This window comes from Chelonia mydas, chromosome 5 (assembly GCF_015237465.2).
Source record: "Chelonia mydas isolate rCheMyd1 chromosome 5, rCheMyd1.pri.v2, whole genome shotgun sequence".
Classification (NCBI taxonomy): Eukaryota; Metazoa; Chordata; order Testudines; family Cheloniidae; genus Chelonia; species Chelonia mydas.
In genome coordinates this window covers 93816054-93840613 of record NC_051245.2, presented here as the reverse complement: position 1 = coordinate 93840613, position 24560 = coordinate 93816054, and the positions used below count along the sequence as shown (strand labels likewise).

At 42.0% G+C, this 24560-nt stretch overlaps 1 protein-coding gene and 1 pseudogene across 3 annotated transcripts in view; both read left to right on the top strand.

The window, feature by feature from the left end:
- Positions 1-6261: 6261 nt before the first annotated feature.
- On the top strand, positions 6262-9733 carry LOC102936227 (annotated as a pseudogene).
- Positions 9734-16434: 6701 nt separating this feature from the next.
- The window catches only part of PCSK5 (proprotein convertase subtilisin/kexin type 5), a 298169-nt gene continuing 290043 nt past the window's right edge, over positions 16435-24560 (top strand). Inside the window, exon 1 of one of the 3 annotated variants that reach the window (XM_007065550.4) lies at positions 16435-17224. In XM_007065550.4, the coding sequence (XP_007065612.2) occupies positions 17027-17224 (198 nt within the window). In that variant the 5' untranslated portion in view covers positions 16435-17026. The remainder of the gene's footprint in view (positions 17225-24560) is intronic. The other 2 variants (XM_043547161.1, XM_037901828.2) reach the window with 2 other exon arrangements.

Here is a 24560-nt window from a genome sequence, read left to right as displayed (position 1 = left end):
GGTACTGTGTCTTAACAGTGTAAATAAAATCAGAAAATGGCCTAGGATTAGATCTGAACTAATAATTCACAAGAAATTTACTCAAATTCAAGCTCCAGCCTTACAACTTGCTCAATGGGGCTCCACAATGGCATAGGAATCAGCCCACTGGGAAGTGAACTAGTTGCGAGAGTGGGGGTTTAGCCTCTTTTCTGCTTGTGAAACATGCGCGAGCAGATTGTAATCTCTGCTAAGATATGTGTGCACTGTTTGAATGTTCTCAATGATTATTTTTGTTTTGCTTTTGTTTACTCTGTGGATTGATAGTGCATACTTCAACTATTCCACACTAAATATACAAAATTCAAGCTGTGTTGGCTAGTTATTACTGATCACATAAATCATATGGTTCTCTCTCCAGAAGAGCTAACATGAATTAGAACATTAACATTTTCCTTTCTGGGCCAAACAGGCCTTGCCTTAACCATCATTATTAGGAAAAAAACAAGATTGACTGGATAGAATTGAAAATCTAATATTTTAATGTCACATTCACACTATGTGTGAGCACTCATGGTCCTAGTTGCCTTGGAACCAAGACTCTGGTGACAAACTATTCGCTGATATGTCATACAGTATCCTGTCTATCCAGCGGATCCCAACAGGATCAGTGTGAATGCTCGGGAGGACAAGATGAAAATGACAAAAGGAGATCCATTTTGAATTTGAGCAAAAATACTTGCAGGAATCTTTGGCAGCATTTTCCCAGTTTTACCCAGGATCTTTAAGGCCTCTTTGTAGAGGTCAGGTGCCATGTTAATAAATTCTCAGCCAAGAAACAATTTCTCAAAATACAAAAAGGTTACAGTTTCCCAATGTATTAACTATACAGGCTATAAGGTGGCTCTCCACAGATGTTCATTTTTGAAGTAATGTCTTTGGCAGAAGGGAGAATTTTTATTTTTATATTTTGGAGCTATAGCCTTCAGAAATATTGCACTGTGTATCTTAAACAGGTGCTCACACAATGCTTACCACAGGAAAGAATCCACATCTTATTAACATAAAGAGCTACAAATAATAGTTAACTCTGGAGAATTAACTCCAACTAAGAATTGAAATTGTTAATAGACACCCTGGCTCCCAATATCATGTGATTTGTTACTACAAGCATTCAGCCACTAATCACTAATTTTAAAAAATGAAGTCTCTGTACTTCTATTATTTAACTCAGTGAAGGAATGAAGGTAAAACAGAGAGGGAGGGGAAAAGAGGGAGTGAGAACAAGAGTGTTAATGGGGGTGGGTGATCTGACATAATTTAGTAGTAGGGGGTTGGATTTCTTCTAGAGAGTGAGTGAAACCTTTCTGGGAGTAATCTAATTTCTTCATGAATTGTAGGAGTTTAATTTCTCAACAGCAGAGAAAGGTGGTAAATGCTGTCTCTTGTCTCATTCATAAAATAACTCCAAAACAAAACCACCTTCATTTCAAAAACTAGTTAAGGCTTCTCAGTGATGACAATGTACTTTATCTTCAATATTACATCATTTACCAGACCAGATCACTTAAAGGCAAGGAAACGAATAAGACCATAAATCATACACTCCCTACATAAAAAATCCACACATTATTCTTATCAACATAAAGCAATGTGTATTTCATCACAACTCCACAACCTTAACTCTGACCAGGGGATTATTTTTTTAAAAGTTGTTATTTTAAATTGTATCATTTAATTTTTTTTTAATACACTCAAATGAAAAGTAAGAGGGGGTGATATCATGGTGCCACAATAACCCCCCTACAATTAAAGTTGAAACTAGGGGTATGTCTCATAGCAGCAGCTGTGCATGGGCTAGCCTACCCAAACTAGCTTGAATCTAGCTAGCGAGGCTAACAATAGCAGTGAAGACAGTGTAGCACAGGGTACTGGGCCATGTATGAGCCAGGGTCCATGCCAGTTTGTACTACCCATGCTGAAGCTTTGGCTGTGTAGACATACACTAGGATTCAGTCACGAGCTTCATTTTCTCACATACACTTACCCATTTCTAATTTGTAGTAGGAATGTTTGTGGTCCGTTTAGGCTGAGAGGAATTCTGTTGCATTTTCTAAAGTCTAGTATACTATCTCTGGAATCGAGTCAGCCAGAGACTGAAGTCAGCAGGAGCAGCTACAGCAGATTTTAAACATCCCCTCATACACCACTGAGGTCAGGCAATGCTTTCTACAGTTCTTATTCTGAAGATTTCCCCCCTCTGCTGATTGGCAGTTTTCTCTAGCTCCTATCCACCTACTCCCCTCAGTGTCTTGACTTCAACTCCCCTTCATCCTTTTCTCCATTCTCTACATGCTTTGCTTTGTTTCTCCTTGCAGCCAATCCCTTCACATCATCATCTCTCTCCCACCCTTGCTCTATAACTTTAATATAAAAAAAGTAAACAAAAAAACTCTATCCAAAAATAATACATAAGTATATGAACAACCAGAAAAAAATCCATGGAACTCACATGTTGCTTGCAAATTATCAGTGTGTGTGTGTTTTTTATCAATTTCCCTATCGTTTCCAGTTAGACTGTAAGCTCTTTGGCACAGGAACTGTTTATTCAATATCTAGCACAATGGAGTCAAGATCTTGATTGGAGCTTCTAAGAATTATTGTACTACAAATAACCACAGTAATAATAACTGAGGATCTCTCAACTATGACCTGGATTTCAAACTGATAGAAGGGAATAGAGAGGGGGAAGTTATATGAAGAAGGTGCAGACAAGGAGTTGCATTGTGGGGAAGCAGGGTGGAGACTGTAGGTGATGGAGAGGTCAGAGGTGACCACATGGGCAAAGGGGAGGACACAGGATGACTACATGGTCCAAAATGAGAGGCAGAGAAGGTATTGCAGGTGGGCAGCAGAAAGGGATTCAGGTCTGTTAAGAGAAAGGCATGAGTGGGAGGGAATCTGAAAGGGGAAGAGGCTTTCATTTGGTAGAAATGATGAAATAATCTCCCAGAGAAAGAACTCTGAACTGGCTCAGACAGAAGCTGTCAATACACCCCACCCCCCTCAGAAACTGAGCTAACAGTTTCCCCAATGGCTACATAAGAACCCTTTACGCATTTATAAAGCCTCATTGCTAGGGCCCAAAATTCATGGTCCATTTTGGTCAATTTCAGTGTCATAAGATTTTTAAAATAATAAATTTCTTGATTTCAGCCATTGAAATCTGAAATTTCACTGGGTTGTTATTGTAGGTGCCCTGCCCCAAAAAGGAGTTGTGAGGGGTCCCCAGGTTATGGTAGAGGGGGTTGCAGTACTGCCCTCCTTACTTCTGCACTACTGCGGGCGGCAGTGCTGACTTCAGAGCTGGGCAGCTGGAGAGCGGCGGCTGCAGGCCCGGAGTCCAGCTCTGAAGGCAGAGCCGCTGCCAGCAGCAGCGCAGAAGTAAGGATGGCATGGTATGGTATTGCCACCCTTACTTCTCTGCTGCTGCCTGCAGAGGTGGGCCCTCGGTCAGCAGCCATCACGGTCTAGCTGCCCGGCTCTGAAGGCAGCAGTGCAGAACTAAAGGTGGCAACACCATACCAGGCCATGCTTATTTCTGCGCTGCTGCTGGCGGTGGCGCTGCCTTCAGAGCTGGGCTCCCGGGCTGCAGCTGCCACTCTCCCGCCATCCAGCTCTGAAGTCAGCGCAGAAGTAAGGGTGGCAATACCGCAACCCCCCTAAAATAACCTTGTGACCCCCTGGCAACTTCCTTTTGGGTCAGGACCACCAATCTGAGAAATGTTTGTCTCCCCCATGAAATCTGTATAGTATAGGGCAAAGGCACTCAGAAGACCAGATTTCATGGGGGGAGACCAGATTTCATGGTCCATGATGCATTTTTCATAGCCGTGAATTTGGTAGGGCCTTTTACCATTGCTTAGTTTCAGCCTCTAGAGCAGGGGTGGCCAAACTGTGGCTCACGTCATATGTGGCTCTTTTACCATTAAAGTGTGGCTCATGGAGTCCGCCACATCCCCCGTCCCCCCATTCTCCACCCACCAGATTTCGGGGGGAGCTCAGGACCTCTGCCTTGCAGCGAGGTGGTGGGATAGGGGTTTCTGCTCAGTGGGGAGGGGGATCTCAGGGCTTCTGCCAAGCAGGGCATACCTACTGGGGTTTGGGGCTTCAGAATGAGCAGGGCTGAAGCCCCGAGCCCTATCAGGTACCTCCCACAGGGCTGAAGCCCCAAGCCCTGGCAGGTGCGTCCCAGCCCTTGAACTTCTGAATATTGTTGTATGTGCCTTGGCAGGTCAATACATTTGGCACCCCTGCTCTAAAGGAATCTTGTTTCAGACTCTCCATGCTCCTGAATGCCTTTCTGAGGGACAGGAGGCCAAATTCACCCTCCTCGCAAAAGGAGTGTGTGTTTCATTTCAGAATTTCCCTTGTTTTTAAGATAGCCCATTTTTTCATGAATCATAGAACTGGAAGAGACCTCGAGAGGTCATCTAGTCCAGTCCAATCCCCTGCACTCCTGGCAACACCAATTATCTAGACCATGCCTGACATTGTCTAACCTGCTCTTAAAAATCACCATTGATGAAGATTCCACAACCTCCCCAGGCAATTTATCCCAGTGCTTAACCACCCTGACTGTTAGGAAGTTTTTCCTAATGTCCAACCTAAACCGCCCCTGCTGCAATTTAAGCCCATTGCTTCTTGTCCTATCCTCAGAGGTTAAGAACAACAATTTTTCTCCCTCCTCCTTGTAACAACCTTTTATGTACTTGAACACTGTTATTGTGTCCTCTCTCAGTCTTCTCTTTTGCAGACTAAACAACCTCATTTTTTTCAATCTTCCCGCATAGATCATGTTTTCTAGACCTTTAATCATTTTTGTTGCTCTTCTCTGGACTCTCTCCAGTTTGTCCACATCTTTCCTGAAATGTGGTGCCCAGAAACTGGACACAATACTCCAGTTGAGGCCTAATCAGAGAGAAGTAGATCGGAAGAATTGCTTCTTGTTTCTTGCTTACAACCCTCCTGCTAATACATCCCTGAATGATGTTCTCTTTTTTTGCAACAGCGTTACACTGTTGACTCATATTTAGCTTGTGGTCCATGACTCCCAGATCCCTTTCCTAGGCAGTCATTTCCCATTTTGTATGTGTGCAACAGATTGTTCCTTCCTAAGTGGAGGATTTTGCATTTGTCCTTATTGAATTTCATCCTATTTTCTTCAAACTTTTTCTCCAATTTGTCCGGATCATTTTGAATTTTAATCCTATCCTCCAGAGCACTTGCAACTCCTCCCAGTTGGCATCATCTGCAAACTTTATAAATGTACTCTGTATGGCATTATCCAAATCACTGATGAAGATGTTGAACAGAACTGATCGCTGTGGGACCCCACTTGTTATGCCCTTCCAGCATGACTGTGAACCACTGATAACTACTCTCTGGGAATGGTTTTCCAACCAGTTTTGCACCCACCTTATAGTAGCTCCATCTAGGTTGCATTTCCCTAGTTTGTTTATGAGATGGTCATGTGAGACGGTATCAAAAGCTTTACTAAAGTCAAGATATACCACATCTACCACTCCCCCCTCCCCTCCCCTCCCCCTCGCCCCCAAGGCTTGTTACTCTGTCAAAGAAAGCTATCAGGTTGGTTTGACACGATTTGTTTTTGACAAATCCATGCTGAGTGTTACTTATCATCTTATTATCTTCTAGATGTTTGCAAATTGATTCCTTAATTATTTGCTCCATTGTCTTGAAGTCTTTGTCTCTGTTCTCTTTGTGCTTCTGTAGGTTTCAGTGGTGTGTCTGTTTGAATAGCGATACCTTAGCCCTTTTTTCCCTACTTTTATATTCAAACAAATAAACCAATACAAATCTTCCTGTTCTCACTGTTAGCATCTGCTTTATTGTTGTTGCTCAGTGCCACCATACTGATTTTCTTTTTGGAAAACCCCTTGAGTTTCTGATTCTCCAGGGTGAGAATGTTGGTGGATGCTGTCTTAAGAGAAAAGAAGTTTCCTGACTTGTAATTCTGCTTCCCTGTAATAAAATCACTCATTCAACCATCTCTCCTCAGAGTTCAAAGATTATATCCTTTTAAGTACTTGTTTCTATTTTTCTTTGACTAGAGCATTGGGAGGGCAATATTTATACCTGGCAGTGGGTAGCATCCAATGGTCAGTAAGGGGATGCAGTGTGTGTGTGTACACGCATGCATACCTGCTCTCTATATGTACACCCATGTAGACACAGAGAGAGCATACTTATACATAGCAGATGCTAAAGGAAACTGCCCCTCAAGTCCAAAATACATCCTTGAAGAAGGTATATCTTTGAGGGATCTTTTTTCATTTTTGCATCTTTTCACTGGATAATCTGTATTTATCTGTGCTTATTGTCAAGTCAGGCCTTTTAACATATAATCCATGCAGAGGCCACAGCAATCAGTGACAAACCATGGTGATGAACACAGTATAGAGAGTTAGGGTACATAAGTGTAAAATGATTCAGAACCCATGTCAGCCACTCAAACTCATGCTGTGTAGCGCCTTGTTATGCACGTAGTGCCACTGAAGAGGAAACAAGGTGAAGGAAAATGATTATAATATGATTATGTGGTTACTCATTTAGCAGGGCACTAATCAATTTGAGTATGCATGGCTGAATTGCACCCTAAATAAACAGAAAAGTGTAGACGTCACTCATATAGCATAGCTCTGTTTAATCACATTCCCCACACCAACAAAACTCTACTATAGGGATAAGGTCATTATAAAAACTTTGGTTAACACAGTGAGAGGAAAGATGGTCCAATGGTTACGGCGCTAGCTTAGGACTTGACACCCAGGTCTGCTCTGCCACACATGTCCTATGTGACCTTGGTTAAGTCACTTAAGCTAGATTCACAAAGGTGAATAAGTATTGCTCTGTTCAGTGATGCTATGCTAATCGCTAGATGGCCTGTTGCCAGCGGCACATTATCGCCTAGGCCAACAAGGCCTAGGCCTAGGCCGGCAAATTTGCAGGGGCAGCAAATTTTTAATAGCAGCATTTTTGTAATTGCGGCATTACTGACGTGCGCCGCGATTCTACCAATCATAGCGCGTATTGAAACCACTCATGACGGCGCAACGCCATTTAGTAAGGAACATGCTCGTGGCAATCCTAAGCATTAACAATATGACTGGAAGGAAGAAATTAAGCGGTTCTCAGTTAAAAAAAAATTCTATACAAAAGAAAGGGAAAATGAAATGATAGCAAAAATGCACAAAATGGATTCCTTTGTTATCAGTTAGTGCCAACAGTGAGACAGAAAAAATACTTGAAAGTAGTGGTGAAGTAAAAAGTGAAAATATTGGTGTTGATATTGAAAATATTGATGTGATTAAAGTACATAGTGAAACTAAGGAAGAAATTCTGGCTGTGGTTAGTATTGAAGAAAATGCTCCAAATACTAGCATATCAGAGACTACCGGGAATCATGTTGATCTGGATATCTTTGACAATACTGCAGAGATTTGCGAATCATGTCAATCAAAAATTCAATCTGACATTGAAATATCTACCATAAGTGACGACCCGGCCCAATGGATATTGAATGATACTACAATTGAGTATTTATCAACGCATGGTATTAAACAAAATATTGATAGTGATTTTATTCACTCAAAAAGACAATATATGATAAAATCGTGTTCTAACAAAAAATGTGTTTGAACGACGTTTTAAACGGTGAAGTAAAGCCACAACAATATCTTGTATATTCGGAGAGCAAAGGAGCCGTGTTTTGTGCCCCATGTTGATTATTTGGAGGGATCTCTAGTCTGGCGATGAGTGGATACCATGACTGGAAAAACATATCAGCTTGACTATGCGAACATGAAAATTTGACTGAACATAAAACGTGTACTGACAATGGTGAAGAGAGACGAGATATCTGGAAGAATTGATACGAATTTAAAATTTCAAATGGAAGACAACATTATTTATTGGAGAAATGTGTTGAAGAGGATTGTAGCAATGGTAAAGAAACTGTCAAGCAGAGGACTTGTATTTAGAGGTAAGGTGGAAAAATTTGGATCACTTTATAACGGCAATTACATGATGGCCCTTGAGCTTGTCGCAGAATTCAATGCATTTCTAGCAAATCACATTGCACGTTACGGAAATGAAGGTCGAGGTAACTTATCTTATCTTTCATCCTATATATGTAATGAATTTATAAAATTGATGGCTTCAAATATGATATCAAATATTATTAAAGAAGTAAAAGAAGCCAAATATTTCTCGATAAGCGTTGACTCAACTCCTGACGTATCTCATGTTGATCAATTGGCTTTTATACTGAGATATGTAAATGATGATGGCATACCAGTAGAGAGGTTTCTTTGTTTTTTACCAAATACTGGCCACAAATCAGAACAGTTAGCTGATGCTGTACTTTCGATTCTGAATTGTTATGGATTAGATATCGCAAACTGCTGTGGCCAGTCGTACAACAATGCCACTACCATGTCTGGGGTCTATAGCGGGTTGCAAGCAAGAATGAAGAATATAAATCCTTATGCTGTGTATGTGCCTTGCTCTGCTCATTCTTTAAATCTGGTTGGAGTATGTGCAGCAGAAAATTGTCAAGAAGCATGTTTGTTTTTCTCAACTGTCCAACATCTTTATTCATTTTTTTCTGTCTCTACTCACCGGTGGGAGATTTTGCTATCTAATTTGAAGCTAGGCAGTAAAGTAATAAAAAGACTTTCTGAGACTCGGTCATCTCGAGTGGAAGCTTGTCAAAATTTGAGTGAAAACTGGAAGGCTATAATTAAAGCCTTAAATACAATAAAGGAAGATGCTACTGAGAAACCTGTTACATGTAATGAAGCTGCAGGCCTGCAGCGAAAACTCCACTGACTTGAGGCAGCTTTTATGGCTGTATTTTGGAGCTCACTCTTGGAAAGATTTCATATAACTTAGCCAAAAACTGTAAAATGTTTATATTGATATACAGACAGTTGTAGAACTCTACAACTCACTAATAGGACACATTAACTCTATACGGGACTCGTTTGATATATACGAAGAGACAGCCAAAGAAAAATCTGAAACTGAAGACTATGAATTTGACACAAGGTGAAAAAGAAAGCGTAAACTTCAATCTGATGAGACACGTGAAGTTGAAGTGGAAATGTGTGGTAGAGATAAATTTAAGGTGGATACCTTTTTAACAATACTAGACCTTGTATGCTCTGAATTAAAACGCAGAAGTAATGCGTATCAAGAAATTTATGGCAGATTTCAGTTTCTCTCTAACATTACCAATACTTCAACAACAGATATAACAGTTCACGCTAAAAAATTACAGCTATGCTACCAAGGAGATTTAGAAGAATCATTCGTGAATGAGTGTCTACATTTTCGATCAGATTTGGAAGGTGTCGAAATTCCTGAAAATGAAAAGAAGTCAATTTTAAGATATTGCAGCCTTCTTTGAAATCAAAACATTCATTCAGTATATCCAAATATTGATATTGCCTTACGAATGTTCGTTTGCACACCTGCTACAAACTGTTCAGCGGAACGATCATTTTCGGCATTAAAAAGGGTGAAAATCTATTTGAGGGCTAATCTCAGTGAAGAAAAAGTAAACTCCCTTTCTCTCCTGACAATTGAAAAGGATCTAACAACTTCTCTGGATTATACAGAATTAATTAATAAGTTTGCTGCTCAAAGGTGTAGGCATAAACAAATTTAATTACTTACTACTCACATACTTTTATTTCTTTTATTGTATCTACATAAAATAAAAAAAAATATTTGATATATACCGGACCCCCGCTTGAACATGGGGTTTTGGATCCGTGTGCGGTCCCGTGCTATAAGTGAAATTGCGCTATACAGACGTATGTTCAAGCGAGGGTCCACTGTACTTGTAATTTTCTTTATAATAAAACTTGTAAATGTTCAATTATTTTAATGATATTTAGATGCATTTTAGTTCAAATGAATTTGTAAAAAAACGAAAACAAGTTCCTATGGGGGAGGGGGGTGGCAATTATTTCAGGGCCTGGGGGCAGCAAAATCATTAATCCGCCACTGCCTGCTGCCCAGTAGAAACCTCAGCCTCAAGCTAGGTGCTCAGGCTTCCCAGAGAATACACAGCAAGAGTTAAAAGTCTAAGAAAGGGATCCTCATAAGTCATAGTGCTAAGTGGGGAACCACCTAAAATAGCCAGGAATGAAATGCCCAGGAGACAGGCAGGGGAGAGGAGAGGAGCTTAGGTGCCTATGCAGCTGACCTGGGGCAAACTAGCTGATGGGTCAAAGTTAGGCACCTCCCTCCATTGGGAATCCTCAGGCATGAATGCTCCTCTGGAGGGAGACACCAAAGCCAGGTCAACTGCTTAGGTAACACATGCCCTAGCAGCAGAAACAGTGTTTCCTGCTCAATACCTCTTTTATGCTCTCTGTGCCCCTGACTGCCTTGGTAATGGGTGGTTTTCTGACTCCATCCCCATCAGTAGCCTACATCTGGCTCTCCTGCTGTGGCATCTGAAAGGTATCAGGTTTTAGGCATGCTCAGAGCATGCCTAGAAGATTAGGTCTCACTGGTAAGACATGCTCAGACTAGGCAGGGGAGTGCCTCTCACATTGGGGCCTCTAGGTGTTCAGCTTGAGCTAGGGCTCCAAGTTGCTCATCCACTGTGGGGTGGCATCAGGGCTTGAGTGACTTTGCAAATGCAGACTGGTGGAAATGTAGGTGCCTGAGGAACTTAGGTGACTATGGGGCTAGACAGCAGCTGAGCAGTGGCTTTGAAAGCATCAGTGGTGCCTAAAGAGGCAGCCAGGCCTCTAATACCTTTGAGGATCTGGACCCTACTCTCTCTGTGCCCGAGCTCCTCATCTGTAAAATGTGGGTAATAGCACTGTCCTACCTCACAGGGACACGGTGAGGAAACTAACATTAAAAATTGTTAAGCAATCAGATACTGTAGTGATGGGAGCCATAATAAATACACATGAGAGGATACAGTAGAGTCTATCTTCTAGGAAGAGCTGTAGATGCCAGCAGTGACCCCTTCATTTACTAGAGAAAGATAGTGGATGTGGAGCCCTGTTAGTCATAGTTAGCTATGATTAACTTTTATTATACCTACAAATTAGTGTACATTATGCTTAAATACATTTTTCTGAGCCTACTTTTACAAGTGTCCATGATTCAGTAAGGAATTAAAGAGACAAAACATCTTTACTACCTCAAAAAGGTGAGCAATTTCCTGTCATGAGAATGAGCCCTAAGAAATTCCATGTTTGTATGAAAACAATGTTCAAGGGCTAATATTAAGAGGTTTAGAAGATATACTGTATTGTTAAGATACCAAGACATACATAAGAGGAGTAAAATTGTTATATGTACTACAGTAGTGCTTAGAGGACCCAAACAAACTTGGAGCCCCATTTGCTGGGGACTGCACATATACAGAGACAGTCCCAGATCTCAGTTGAGATGACAGACAAAAGCTGGGAAAGGAAAGAGAAGCACTCACGGTAACCCAGCAGGTTAGTGGCAATGCTGGGAACAGAATTGAGGTCTCCTTACTCCCAATCCATTGCCCTATCCACTAGATTATGCTGTCTCACTATCAAATATATCTTTGCAATTTTCCATTGTTATAGTTGGCAATTTTCACCCATCATCACAGATCTCAAAGTGCTCTTCATCGACAATGAGAATCCCCACTTTGCAGACGGGTTAGGTGAAGCACAGTGAGGTTAAAGTCTGTTGTAGTAACTACACCTTTCCTTGAGTCCTCTGGTTTTACAATCACACTTCAAATAGATTTTTTTCTTCTCCTCTATTGCTGAATTGGCCTGTCTCCACTTCATGATGTTGGTGCCAGTCACTAGCTAGGATAGGTCTCACATCTCACTTAATCATTTCCCTATTATTCCAGAGGCCTCAGGCATTAGTGCACCTTGGTACCTTCTATTTTTTCCCTATAGCACACAATAGTTTAGTCTCCTATGGGGTGTATTACTTTAGTCAAATGTCAGTTGTTGGGTTTCATGCGGGGGTACTGGCCTGTGATATATAAGAGATCAGAGTGGATGATCAAGTGGTCCCTTTTGGCTTTGAACTCTAGGACGGTAAGGTCTGAGGTAATGCTAAATCTTACCTAAATCTCTGAGCTAACAGCCCTGCTTTCAAAGTAATCACATCTCTTCCTAGGTGGATACTGTTTCACTCAGCATGCCCCAGGGCACCTATTCCAAAACCTAACACATACTCCCAGTGCCTTATGAAAGTCCTCCCTACTTTTGAAGATCCTCAGGGCCCAACGTATCTGGTTGCTACTTGGCAGGATTTTGGCTTGCTGCTCACTCCAGACACATTGGCACTCTGAGGTTTCCTTCTTAATTATACCTTAGAGTGCAAAGCACACCTCTACAACTCCAGAACATGCAAAATTTGAATGGAGGAGTCTTAAAGTGACCCACAGCCTGAGACCCATGTGAGGGGCTACCAGACTTATTGAGGCTCAGGAATTCCCAAGACAGGAAGGGAAATTAGAACCTCAGGAAAGAATTTGGGGTAGGGAGTAGCAAGAATAGAGAAGAGACTTAGATCAAATAAGAATAGCCATGGAAGCACAGTCATGGGGTTCACACACTGCTAGTGGCACCTCCTGCTGGCCATCCCAGAAATTATCTCCAGCATCCCTTGGCAGGGTCTCTTCCATTATCCTCTTGCCCTGCAAACTCCAAGAACTGCAGCTTCCTCTTCATGACTCAGTCCTCTGGCTAAGTCACCATACAGATCTCCCCCACCCCCTTCCTGAGCCCATTTGTCAAGAGGAACTTTGTTACTTCAGGAAGTCTTCCTAGTCACTGCCCCACCAGGACCACTTCATCAGCAGCTGGCAGGGGGGTCCCAGGTCAGGGGCCCTCTCATCAGCAGAGAAAGTTTGATCTACCCCATACCTTGCTATTTTTCCCCCAAGCCTTGCCTACCTCACTAGGCTTACCAAGCCACAGAGTAACTAGGCTACTTGCCTAGACACACCTCCTCTCACCCAGGAAACAACTAAAGACTCCTTCCTTCCAGCCCCTTCTGTTGCCAGCTTCCTGGTTTATATAGTCCCCATCTGTGTCTGCCCAGCTGAGCCTCATGTCTGGATTAATCAATTCCTGCTCCCTGTCTCCTCCTCCAGGTGCTGCCTAGAGGTTAATTGGGCCTAATTTAACCTCTCAGGGCCAGTGTAGGTAGTACACCCATCATAATCATTATCAATGGAGAGTAACAATGGAAAAGGGGTTTAGGTATTAATAACCATAGGGCAAGAGCTAGATTCAGGTGGAAGTTTGCATTGAGTATCAAGAAATGATCAGGCACAGTTGGGTGATAGAAGTAGTAGGAAGAGAACTGAGGTAGAAAAAGCAAGTTGTGGTAGAGTTGGTGATAGAGACTTACATGTTCCTGAACCTTTAAACAGCCTTAGGACTTGTTTTCACTGCAGAGTCAACTTAGGTGCTGTCCTTAACCCAGCTCCTGTCCACACAAAAAAACCTCTCACCTGATTGCCATGGTGCTTTACAGCTACTTGCCTCATCCTGGGGATCAGATAAAGCCCAAGTGCTGCTTACCTAGGGGATAGTAACATGCCCACTTTGCAATGAGATTGGATGCTAAACATGAGTACAGATAGTTTTTCAGTGCCTTCCCACAATTCCCCCTGTGCCCAGAAAGGCAGAAGAGTTCTCCCACGATACAGTGGCTCAGCTTACTGAATGGCTAAGAAACCTGGGATATAACCCTGGAAGTCCTAGCACCCCACAAGTGAAGAAGCACCAGTGTGGATACATTACAGTGGATACGCTCAAGTATGGCTTTGCAGTAAGGCTGCTCATATCTGAGCTAGGGCATCCTGGATGATCACTTCAGGCTGATCATCTGAGTTAACTCCGCAGTGAAGACATACCCTTAGATATGTCTCTTGGGGCTGGTAATGATGTCATTTATCAAGAACTGGTTTTCAGAATATAGCGTTATATTCCTTATCCCTTTACGGTACTATCTATCTGTGGAAGGATGTTCTATTGCATCACCAACCCTTTTTTTATTGATATAAGTGCTAAACATTTTTGAACCCGTTCCCCGTTAACTTATAAATTTTCATTTATGGTCAATACCTTGCATGTTATGTTTGTCAAAAAAAGACACACACATATCTGGAAACAAATTAGTGAAGAAACAAGTGGAGTCCACTGAGAAATGATTAGTGAACAATTTTTCCATTCCTCTTAGTTTAAAAAAAACATCAACAGCAAGAGAGCTAGGTTTTGCAGGACATTGATTGCTATATACTTCAGTAGGGAGATTATTTCTGATTAAATATACTTTAAACATTCCAAATGTAGAATGCTGTGAAAGAGAGCTGACTTGTGTAATTATCATTAAAGTAATCAATAAGGAGGGCTAATTGCTGGAGGAGATTTAATGGCATATTCAATTAATGTGGATTTATGAATATCAGCAACATGACAGCCCCTTCTGGGCCCAATCCTGCTTCTTCTGAAGTCAATGAGAATTCTGCTATTGATTTCAGTGGAACCAGGATTGGGCCCATTGTTTGCTAAAGAGTGAGTCATTATTTGTGAAATTTCTAGAGGAGGTAAACCCATGGCGGTCTTGGAACTGACGACAGAGGTAAATAGTGTGTTGTAATATGATTAGCAAATGATAATGCAAACTACAGAAAAACATACAGGGAAGAGAAAAATTTCCTGGCAAGTGAAATTTTAGAGACAGGGAACAGATAATTCAATGGGGGAATAGAGAGTGGATTTTCCCGATTAAAGTTAATGACAGATATGGGGACAGGTTGGCCAGTAATAGAATACAACAAAATTACAGAAAAAATAAGTGAATTGGGTGCATAGAATATTTTAATATAGATTGTATAATTTTGTTTTATTGTCGCTAATTTACATTTAATTAGGGAGACAGCATATTTAGTGTTTAGAACAGAGAACTGGGATCAAGATATTACCCACTTGCTATGTGACCCTTTGAAAAGCACTAAAACTCTCATGTCTGTTTTCTGTAGGAATGGGAATATTAATGCCTGTTTCTGTAATGTTCTTTAGGATCTCTGATAAAAAATAATACTTTGAATTTATATAGTGCTTTTAATTTTCAGCTAGCTTTACAAACACTAATGAATCCTCACAACTCCCCTGGGAGGCAGATACATTGGTTTATATATCCCCATTTTACAGATAAACCAAGGCTACGTTAAATGACTTGTTCAAGGTCACAAGGGAGCTATCATTGGCTGGCAGCAAATATGAGGATTTGCTTCAGGAAAACACTTTGGCGCACACTTAAAGCATGTGAGTAATGCCACTGAAGACAACATTACTATTCATATACTTATTAAGAGCTACCATTAGAACTCATTCGGTCCTCATGCACAGTTCTGGGCTCAGACCACTAGCCTATCCTTCTCTAAAACTAAGCCTCTTTGTATAATTGGTGATGATATAATGCAATATTTGATATTCTTAGATACTCTTCAAAGACATTACATATTTATTATATACATTTCAAAAGCATCTGTTGCCACAGCATCCAGTGCTCCAACATAAAATATCTAATATTTATACTATCATATGTTTTAAAATATAGTTGATGTGTGTGGATTTTTATTTTTCAGTGTTACTATGAAATAATATTTTCAAAATAATTAATATGTCAAGGATTACAAAGACAATCCTCCAACTCATCCCTAGCAGGGTATTATGAGGTGTGGCATAATTAGAACTAAAATTTTAATTCTGACTAACATTTTATATTGCAATAGCATCGCCATTTCAGTCAGGTTGGGTCCTCATTGTGCTAGGCATTGTACAAACACATAGTCAGTGGCAATCCTTGACCCAAAGAACTTATAATTGAAAAGAATTATGTTTATATGACAGGTATTTGAAATGTTTTATCCTGGATGATAAAGAAATGAGAGGGTTGATTTTATTCATGTGACAGGTTTTTTATGTGCAATTCTAGGTGTCTGTTTTTCTGTGCTGGTGTTGAGCACACTTTCTTTTATTATTATTGCAATGTATAAAGATATACACTATAAACTTCTGATGCATGGTTTTGGAGTTGGGTTTAGCATGTCTGTGCATGTGTACTCTAGGATGTGGCTGCACGCCTGGTGATGATACCATGTACGTTTACTATTATGCGCGGTTCTTTGCACTGAAATAAATAATGAATTGAATCAAATCCACATCCCTTGCTGGCTGTTTGTTTTCGGTCGTGGGATCATCTCGCGCTGTTTGTTTAAGGCTTTTGTATTTGTAATGGGAAAAGGAAGGCGCTAGGACCGGGCTGGCTCCTGGTATCAGCCGGGAGGGAACTGGAGGAGAGAAGGGGGGTGCACAGTGACTTATGCAGAGAAGGCGCTGCTGCCATTTCCACTCACACTCCGCACTCACTACTCAGAGGGAGGGAGGCAGGGAGGGAGGGAGGTTACACAGGCTGACTGAACTGAGGAGCTCAGCTGCCAACACTCAACACTGCCTGCTGCTGCTGCTGCTGCTGTACTCTGGGCAAGGGGAGGGAGGGAGAAAGAAAAGGAAAAGAAGAAAATAAAGAAAGAGAGAGAGCAGATAAGTAGAGGGGGGAAATCTGAGAAAGAAGGAAAAGCAAAGGACACCTCCCTCCCTACAGAGAGAAGACTTCCCATGTAGCAGGGGAACGAGGGAGAAGCCTGAAGCTCAGCAACTGAGAGAGAAACAAGTTCCTTAATCCCTGGAGAAAGGAGGGACATTAATAATAACAACAGTTGCTGATGATAATAATCATACATAACCGCTAATAATTTAAACCCAAAGAAAGTTCAATGCAATATTCGAAGCTATTTCTGGTTGCCTCTTCGGGGTAACTTTGGAAGGCGTGCTGCTGCTGGTGTCGCCTGGAGGTGAGAGAGGAGCCTCGGAAGAAGGAAGAAGTTTCGTGGGGCTTGTTTGCACAGGAGGAGAAGATGGGCTGGAAGAGTCGCTGCTGCTGGGGAGGCGGAGGAGGAGGGGACCGTCTCTGCCTGCTCACCCTCTTGCTGGGGTTCCTGCTACCCGCCTGCAGGACTCGAATGTACACCAACCACTGGGCTGTGAGGATAACTGGGGGGCACCAGGAAGCCAGCAGGATAGCTAGCAAATACGGATACGTCAATATAGGACAGGTAACCCTCCTTCAAACTACATGCACTACTTTCTAGCAGATGGTAACGTTGCAGATGCCGCAGGCAGGACCTTCTCCCAGGTCTGCTGCTGCTCAGTCTGGGCTGGCACAAAGTTAAGCAAGGGAGCGCAAGGCAATGGAAGGGGCAGATCGAAGTTTGCCCTTAGGTCTAGATTCCTCGGAGCCGTTCCCCGAGTGCAGCGTGTGTGGAGAGTCCTGTTCGAGTCAGCAGGGATCTGTTTGTGGCTGAATCCTGCCGGTGGATTGTAGTTGCAGGGGACTGTTTCTCCCCTTGGGTTTGTTTTGCGTGGCTGCGTGCTGGGTTTATTTTAGGCCAGGTGTAACACGTATGTTTTAATTGTATGTGTGTGTCCCGGGTGCCAGTGCTCTGGGGGGGGGGGGGGGGATGACGGGAGTGTGCAATGCACAACAACAGCAGGAGACAGAAGTTTCTCCCTGCAGACACTTTTGGGGAGGGATTGTGCGAGGGAGGGCGGGGGATGTTCTCTGTGCAGCGCCGTGGGCATTTCTCAGACAGCTTCTCACGAGGTGGGAGCGTGCAAAACACCCAGCCAGGAGACGTTTGAAACTTCCTGCGTTCAGACAGTGGCTCTAGCAGCAGGAGTGAGAGGGGAGGGGAAAACAAACACCCAGCTTCCCCTCCTCCCCCCCTCTCCCCCGATTCCTCGTCTTTGTCCTAGGGCTTGGGAGGGTTGGGGGAAGATTACTGTCTCGGAGTGATTCAACCAGGTAAAGGAACGGGGGCTGGGGTTTTAAAATGCAGTGAGAATCGGTGCTTAGAAAAGGTGCCCCGGTTGTTATTTGTGATGGTTATGAATGTAAAATAAAGATCAGTTCATGGCGGGGGGTGGGGGAGATGACTGATGATAACATGGACACAGCGCTAAAGCCAAAATACGCGCTGGTTCCGCCAGGTAAATTTCCGGCTAAACTTGGAATCCTGCCCGCAGCCGCAAGCTGTACCTGGGGGGGGGGGGGGGGGAGTTCAGGGGAACACGTTTGTCACGGAAATTAAATGCATCTAAGAAATTACCCTTGCCCCTGGTGACGCTGGGTGGAAGTGGCTCCACTGCGGATCGGAGCCGTCTGCCGCTAGGGACGTGTTTGTGAAGGGGGAGGGGGTAGGAGATAGCTTGGGGGCAAGGAGTATCCGCTCTGTCCAAGCTATCAGAGCATCTAGCCCTCCCACAGCTTTCCCCACCTCCAAGCGCCTCATTCCATTTGTGCCGTTTCAGAGCATGAACTTTGAGCTCAGTCCCTGAAAATCAGCTCTCCCTGAACAAGCAGACTAGGAGGACACAGCTGCTGCTATTGCCAAGGTGGGAGTGGGGGAGTTTCTAGCCCCCATTTTGGACACCTTCCGGAGCGACAGGTTACGAGGAAGGAGGAGGAGGTGGTGAAAGGGTCGCCCTTTGTGCCCCTAGATGCCTGCATGTCGTCTTGCTGCCGCTCCGATTTGTAGCAGGCAGCTTGGAGAGAGAAAAATAAACCAGACTAGCCCTGTTAAAAATCCGGTTGTGCATGGACAGGGGGAAATATTGAGGCTGAGAAGAGGAAATGTGCCGTGTCTGCACAGAGGGCATTCGAGGGCTGATGTACGGAATCTGACTGGGCTTGTGCTCAGAGATCTAGACTTTACATATCTCGGTAAAGGGAAGCATGCCTGTTAATGCCCGGGAAACACTGATTTCCTAAATTGTACATATGTATAATAAAATTACTTCCTCCTTTCTCCAGTTCATAATAAAACTGGAAAGGGGGAGAAGTAAAATCTTGAATTCAAGCAAATTTAACACGAAATCATACAAATCTTCCTTGATCTATGCCTAGTCAGTTAGAAAACATGGGGACTCTGCTGAATCCACAGATGCTTAGTTAGAAAACACCTGGAACTGTCTGGATCCAAAAACAGACCATGAGAAAATTATTGGATCCAGACACTTGGAGTGAGGAAACATCTGGTTCTTGCTGGATCGAGTCACATTTAGGAAGTACTCTGTTGCTGCATCTAGGCACAGATACTACAGTGAGAAAAAAGAGTTAAGGTACCCTTTTTCTGATGTGCACCCTGCCATACTGTATCACACATTTCTTGGGATTTAGCCTTATAAAGTGTGAGTTGTTATCCAATGCATGGCAAACTGAGTGCTTAAAAATAAACAATACTGTTTTGCAATTAGTTTTTCTGGGTGTACTTTTAATTATACCAATTAAAAGTTTAGAACACAAGATTTAACATATACAGAAGACCTCTTCATCTCATGCAGGAAATTCACAAAAATACAGCTGCACTTCAGATCTTTTTCACCCCATCAGATCAAAGGACAATAACACTCACCCAGTTGTTAGTATAATAAAATCAGTTCACACATACTGTATCATTGTACTGAAAGTTTCAAATGTACTTCTCAGTTGTTCCTTGTCCTTCATTTTATATCTTAATCTGAAATAGTGCACATTTATTATTGTTAATTATTTACCTCAAACAATGTGGAACACAAAAACTGAAATTATATAAAATATGAAATACAAATAGTTAAATCTCCAAAAGGGCTGAATCCCAGCTTCCCTTTTTGTTCCCACAGTCAGGTAGTTTGAGGCACAAATAATCCTATTTAGGGGCACAAAATTATGGGGGAAAATGTATATGTGCAAATTGCACCCACTCTTTGGAAAATTTGGCTCCAAATTGCCATTTATATAAAATAAGTGAATCCAAAATTATAGCTACCTGCCCTATTGTTTTAGTGTCCCTTATTCTGCGTCTTTTTCCTTTTTTGTATCTTCATATTTGGGCCTCAGTAGTTTGAGCATTATCATATTGTTCAAGTACAGAAACAGGCAATATACTAAGATGTATGGCGAAGGATTCTCTTCTGCCCCTTGTCTTATTTGCCATGCCAGATGGCTCATTTAGGGCCTGACCCTGCATTCTTTGCACACCCAAACCTTCCATTGGATAAATACGGAAAGCAGTAAGTAGCTTTTGTCTTCTTATATGTCAGTAAAGTGCCGTGTATTCACCCATGGCCTTATATCAATAATACATACATTGCTGATCAGGTGTGCAGATAGGGAGGGGACAAAATACAGAGCATATAAGTAATGGACAATTGGAAAATGCATAAATAGATCTAAAATTAAAGGAGTGCATAATGCTGATGCCCTTCATGTAAGTATTATTTAGGTATGCAGATGTGCGGTATGCAAATAAAAGGAAGAATATAGGAATATATTAACTGGGAAATGTGTTTTTGAGGGAACAAGTGAGCATTAGTGATGGCATGAACAAGTCTGGTAGTTGATTCCCAGGCTCATTCTGCTTGCTACCAAGCTTTAAACAGGAAAAAGCTGGCAGTGGACATATGCTAAAACATTCATAGAGATTACTACACATGTTTTGGCTACTGGATGTCATTTTTTTCATCAAATAGAGATCCCAGAGCATGGTTTATTGCATATTTATGTGGTCTGAAGAGTGGTATGCATTTCATTTCCCAGAGTTTCATGGCTGTGTGAAGTTCACTTTAGGTCTGGCACTTTTAAGTTTCTGGTTACTCCTCGTGAAATGTTCTCCAAATGGCATTTTTGCATCAGAGTGTTCATTAGTGTGTCCCTGGGCATTCATGTGAGGAGTCTGTTCTGTTCTATTCCATGCCCCACGCGTGCTCTGAAAATTTGGTACCATTTTCATCAGGTTGCCAGATTGTTGGGTCTTCAGCTGTATGACATTGATTCTACATCCCTTGTTACCTTGTGGATAGCACAGAATTATGCCATTCAGAGTGTACATAATACAATTCAAAAGAATTATGGCACCATTCTTGAAAAGTATAACAGAACGTATGTAATCTCTACATGTGAAACAAGGTATACAGGTTATCTTGCAGGTAGCATATGTAGATTTTATAGAGCACAGGTGAAAAGAGATTTGAGGGTTAAGTTTTAAGGACAATGATTAAGGAAAGGAAAATTGGGAAGTTCAAGGAGTAGGATTTGGCTGTCTTTTTATTAGGGAGATTTAGAAGTCACAGACAAGGGAGAAGTGATGGTTGCTAACATGGATTTGAAGAGTGAAGGAATCAATCTGACCAAAAAAAAGGATGGAAAGTGAGGGAGAAAAATCTATGCCAAGGACAGCCAGGGATGAGAATCTACTATTTATTGTGGCGAGCCAATGGGAAGTGGCTGAAAGAAATCTGATAGTTATGGAGTACAGTGAATAGACGGAACAGGACAAGATAAATTCAAAAGGATTGTGAAAAGTATTGTGATTTGATATCTGGTGCACTATTAAGACACTTAAAGTAACCAGTTAGCAGAGTCCTTTTCCAGTGGCAGAACTTGCTGCGTGTGCAACCTGTATATTATGGCAGCCAAGATGGTTAGGATTTTGGTTTTGTAGACAGTGTTACTGCCAGGTGACCTGAAAGGGAGCCTTCTTCTGATTGGGTCAGTAGGAGCTGTGCTATGCTTATTTTGGCTTGAAGTTGCTCATTGCAAATCTTATGGAAGAACAGATCCGTAAACAATCTGAAATGGACAAGAAACCATTAAAGGGTTCTGAACATGGGATATTACTACCTCCAGAGAGAAGTAAAGGGACATGGAGCTGCGTTTACCACCTCCAGAGAGAAGTAAAGGGACATGGAGCTGCGCTTTTGGGTAATTGAAGATTTGAGAGTTGGGCTTTACAAAGAAAGTGTAGAAGGCAAAATCTTGGCTCTTTATAAATCAGTGTGAGTCTTGCAATCGACTTCAGCAGGCATTTTACCCAAAGGAACAAAAGAACTACAAGAGTCTAGATAAGACACAATAAGGTCATATATAAGAACTGATGTCTAATATGGACAGTGTTTCAGAGGTTTTTGTGGGCAAAAGATTTTGCAAACCAGGAAGATCCCAGCGATATTGTCAATTGACTGAGTTGAACTGAGGGGAGCAGTAGAGATGCAGGGCTTTGCTTCAGGGTGCTTTTGTTACCAGTTGATCTATCCATTTTGAATGAGTGGAGATGAAAGAAGTTATGAGAAAAAGCAAGCCAGAGGATGAGATTTAGGCAGGCTGCAAGTTAATTTAGGGATAAAAGAGGAAAGATGGTATAAGTTTGGGATTTTATCTGCAGAGAAGTGATACTCAATGTTGACTTGAGAAAAGAGATGATCAGTGGAGATGAAATAATGGGCAGGGGGTTGTGAAATGAAGTTCAGACAATACACTGGAAAGGGCTGTAGAACATATGTTTTATGGGTTGTTGTTTTTTTGTGCTTTAATGGTTCCTTGGGGATGCATGTAAGTTAGCCTTTGTGTATTTTGCTTTGTTTGGGTGATTGGTAGTAAAATATAACAAGTGGTCCTTGAAATATCTGTTTGTTTTCATTGTCCAGCTGCTGTCTTAGTCCTGGCCATGGCTAGAAAAACTAATCAGACACCAGATGACTAGATCAATTAGTCAGGGGTAGATGTGATAGATGGATGAGGGAGGGGCCACTAATGAGGTCCAGAGGCAAAATGTTGGAGAGAAGCCCAGCTCCCTGCTACTCGCAGTTCCTGGTCAGATGGAGGATGGAGAGATTTCTACCAGTGTACTGTCTGTGAACCTTGCTTAGGGGCTTCATCTTTTATTTCAGTCTCTGACTAGTTGGTAGTTGATGAACTTGAAGCTCCAGTCTTCTTTACTTCCCCCAAAGGAAGAAGGAGTTTTCTGTTACTTCTCTCACTGCATGGCCTCCTGGCAGACACAAGGTGGGAAAGGAAGAGGTTTTTGCTAAGCAACCCTTTCCTAGGCTCCATTTTTTTCATCCTCCTTTCCTGTGAATAACTCCAGTACTGTCTGTGCTGTTGGTGGTATTTTTTTCTTACCTTTACAAGCATGAAATTGACATGAGTCTTGACAATTGTACTGTCACCCATAGTTATTTGAATAGCTGCAGTGAAACTAACCAGAATGTTATTAATTTCGTTCTTCTCTGGCTTGGGAAAGCAATGAACAGCAGCTGAAGTGTCAGGAAGATGACACTGCAGAACATTTGATTTGTGTTTGGAAGATTGTCTTCCTAAACATGAGGGCTAGAAATTTTTGTTTTTAAAAGGAAAGCCAAAATCCTGCAGAAATTGATGATATAGGTCCCCTTATTGGTTCTGACAAGTGGGCAAATGGATTTTTCAAGCCTGAATTTGTTCACTAGGTTTTTTGTTTTGGTAAGAATGTCTTACCGATGAAGGCTCATTTTGATAACTGTAGGTAGTGCTGTAGATTTTGTGCATATTAATTCACACTGTTGGACCTGATTTCGCTTACACTTAAATCAGTGGGAGTGTTTCCATCTACTTTAATGGGAGCTGAATCAGGGCCATAGTGCTTAGTTATTGACAGTAGGCCTAGTGTAAATCAATAATAACTCCATTAAAGCCAACAGAGTTACCCTAGTGTAAAGCCAGTGTAAGTGACAGTCCCAAAGCTTAGTTTGTTAGAGTGGGCTTTTGTATGACAGAAGTATCTTAAGTGATGACATAATATCCTGAATTTTGATTTTTAGTGATGACATTTTTGTTTGTTTCTTAAGAAGGGGGGATTCTGGCCCACTCTAAATGGGCAGTTGGTGATTCCTTTGTTGTGTGGGAATCCCTGGCTGGCATAAAGCTGTCTCTACACCATTTCCTCCCAGCTGTACCAAGAATGGGGCTGCAGTGCACTTTATTGAACCCTGACCAGAATAATGGCCCCCTGGGTAGGCTGTTACAAGTTGGTATAATATAGAGCACTCTAGAGGTTGCTTTAAGTTACACTGTGATTGAACCAGCTCCCAATAGTTACAGGGTGACATATCTCCTCCCCTCACCCCACATTATACTGAGCAGAGCTCTAGCACTGAGCTGAGTATCTGTTGCTAAATCTTGGAACCACCTTACATTGGCTGTCTAGAGATAGAAGCTGTTGAAGGATTTATTAAAATCATGTAGTGTGTTTTGCACTTTGTTCAATTGTTTGCAGTGTTGTTGTAGCCATATTGGTCACAGGATAAGAGATGGACAAGGTAGGTGAGGTAATATCTTTTATGGACCTTCCACCAATAGAATTTGGTCCAATCAAAGATACTATCTCACCTACCTTGACTTTGTCCAGTTGACAGATCATAGAATCATAGAATATCAGGGTTGGAAGGGACCTCAGGAGGTCATCTAGTCCAACCCCCTGCTCAAAGCAGGACCAATCCCTAACTAAATCATCCTAGCCAGGGCTTTGCCAAGCCTGACCTTAAAAACCACAAAGGAAGGAGATTCCACTACCTCCCTAGGTAACGCATTCCAGTGCT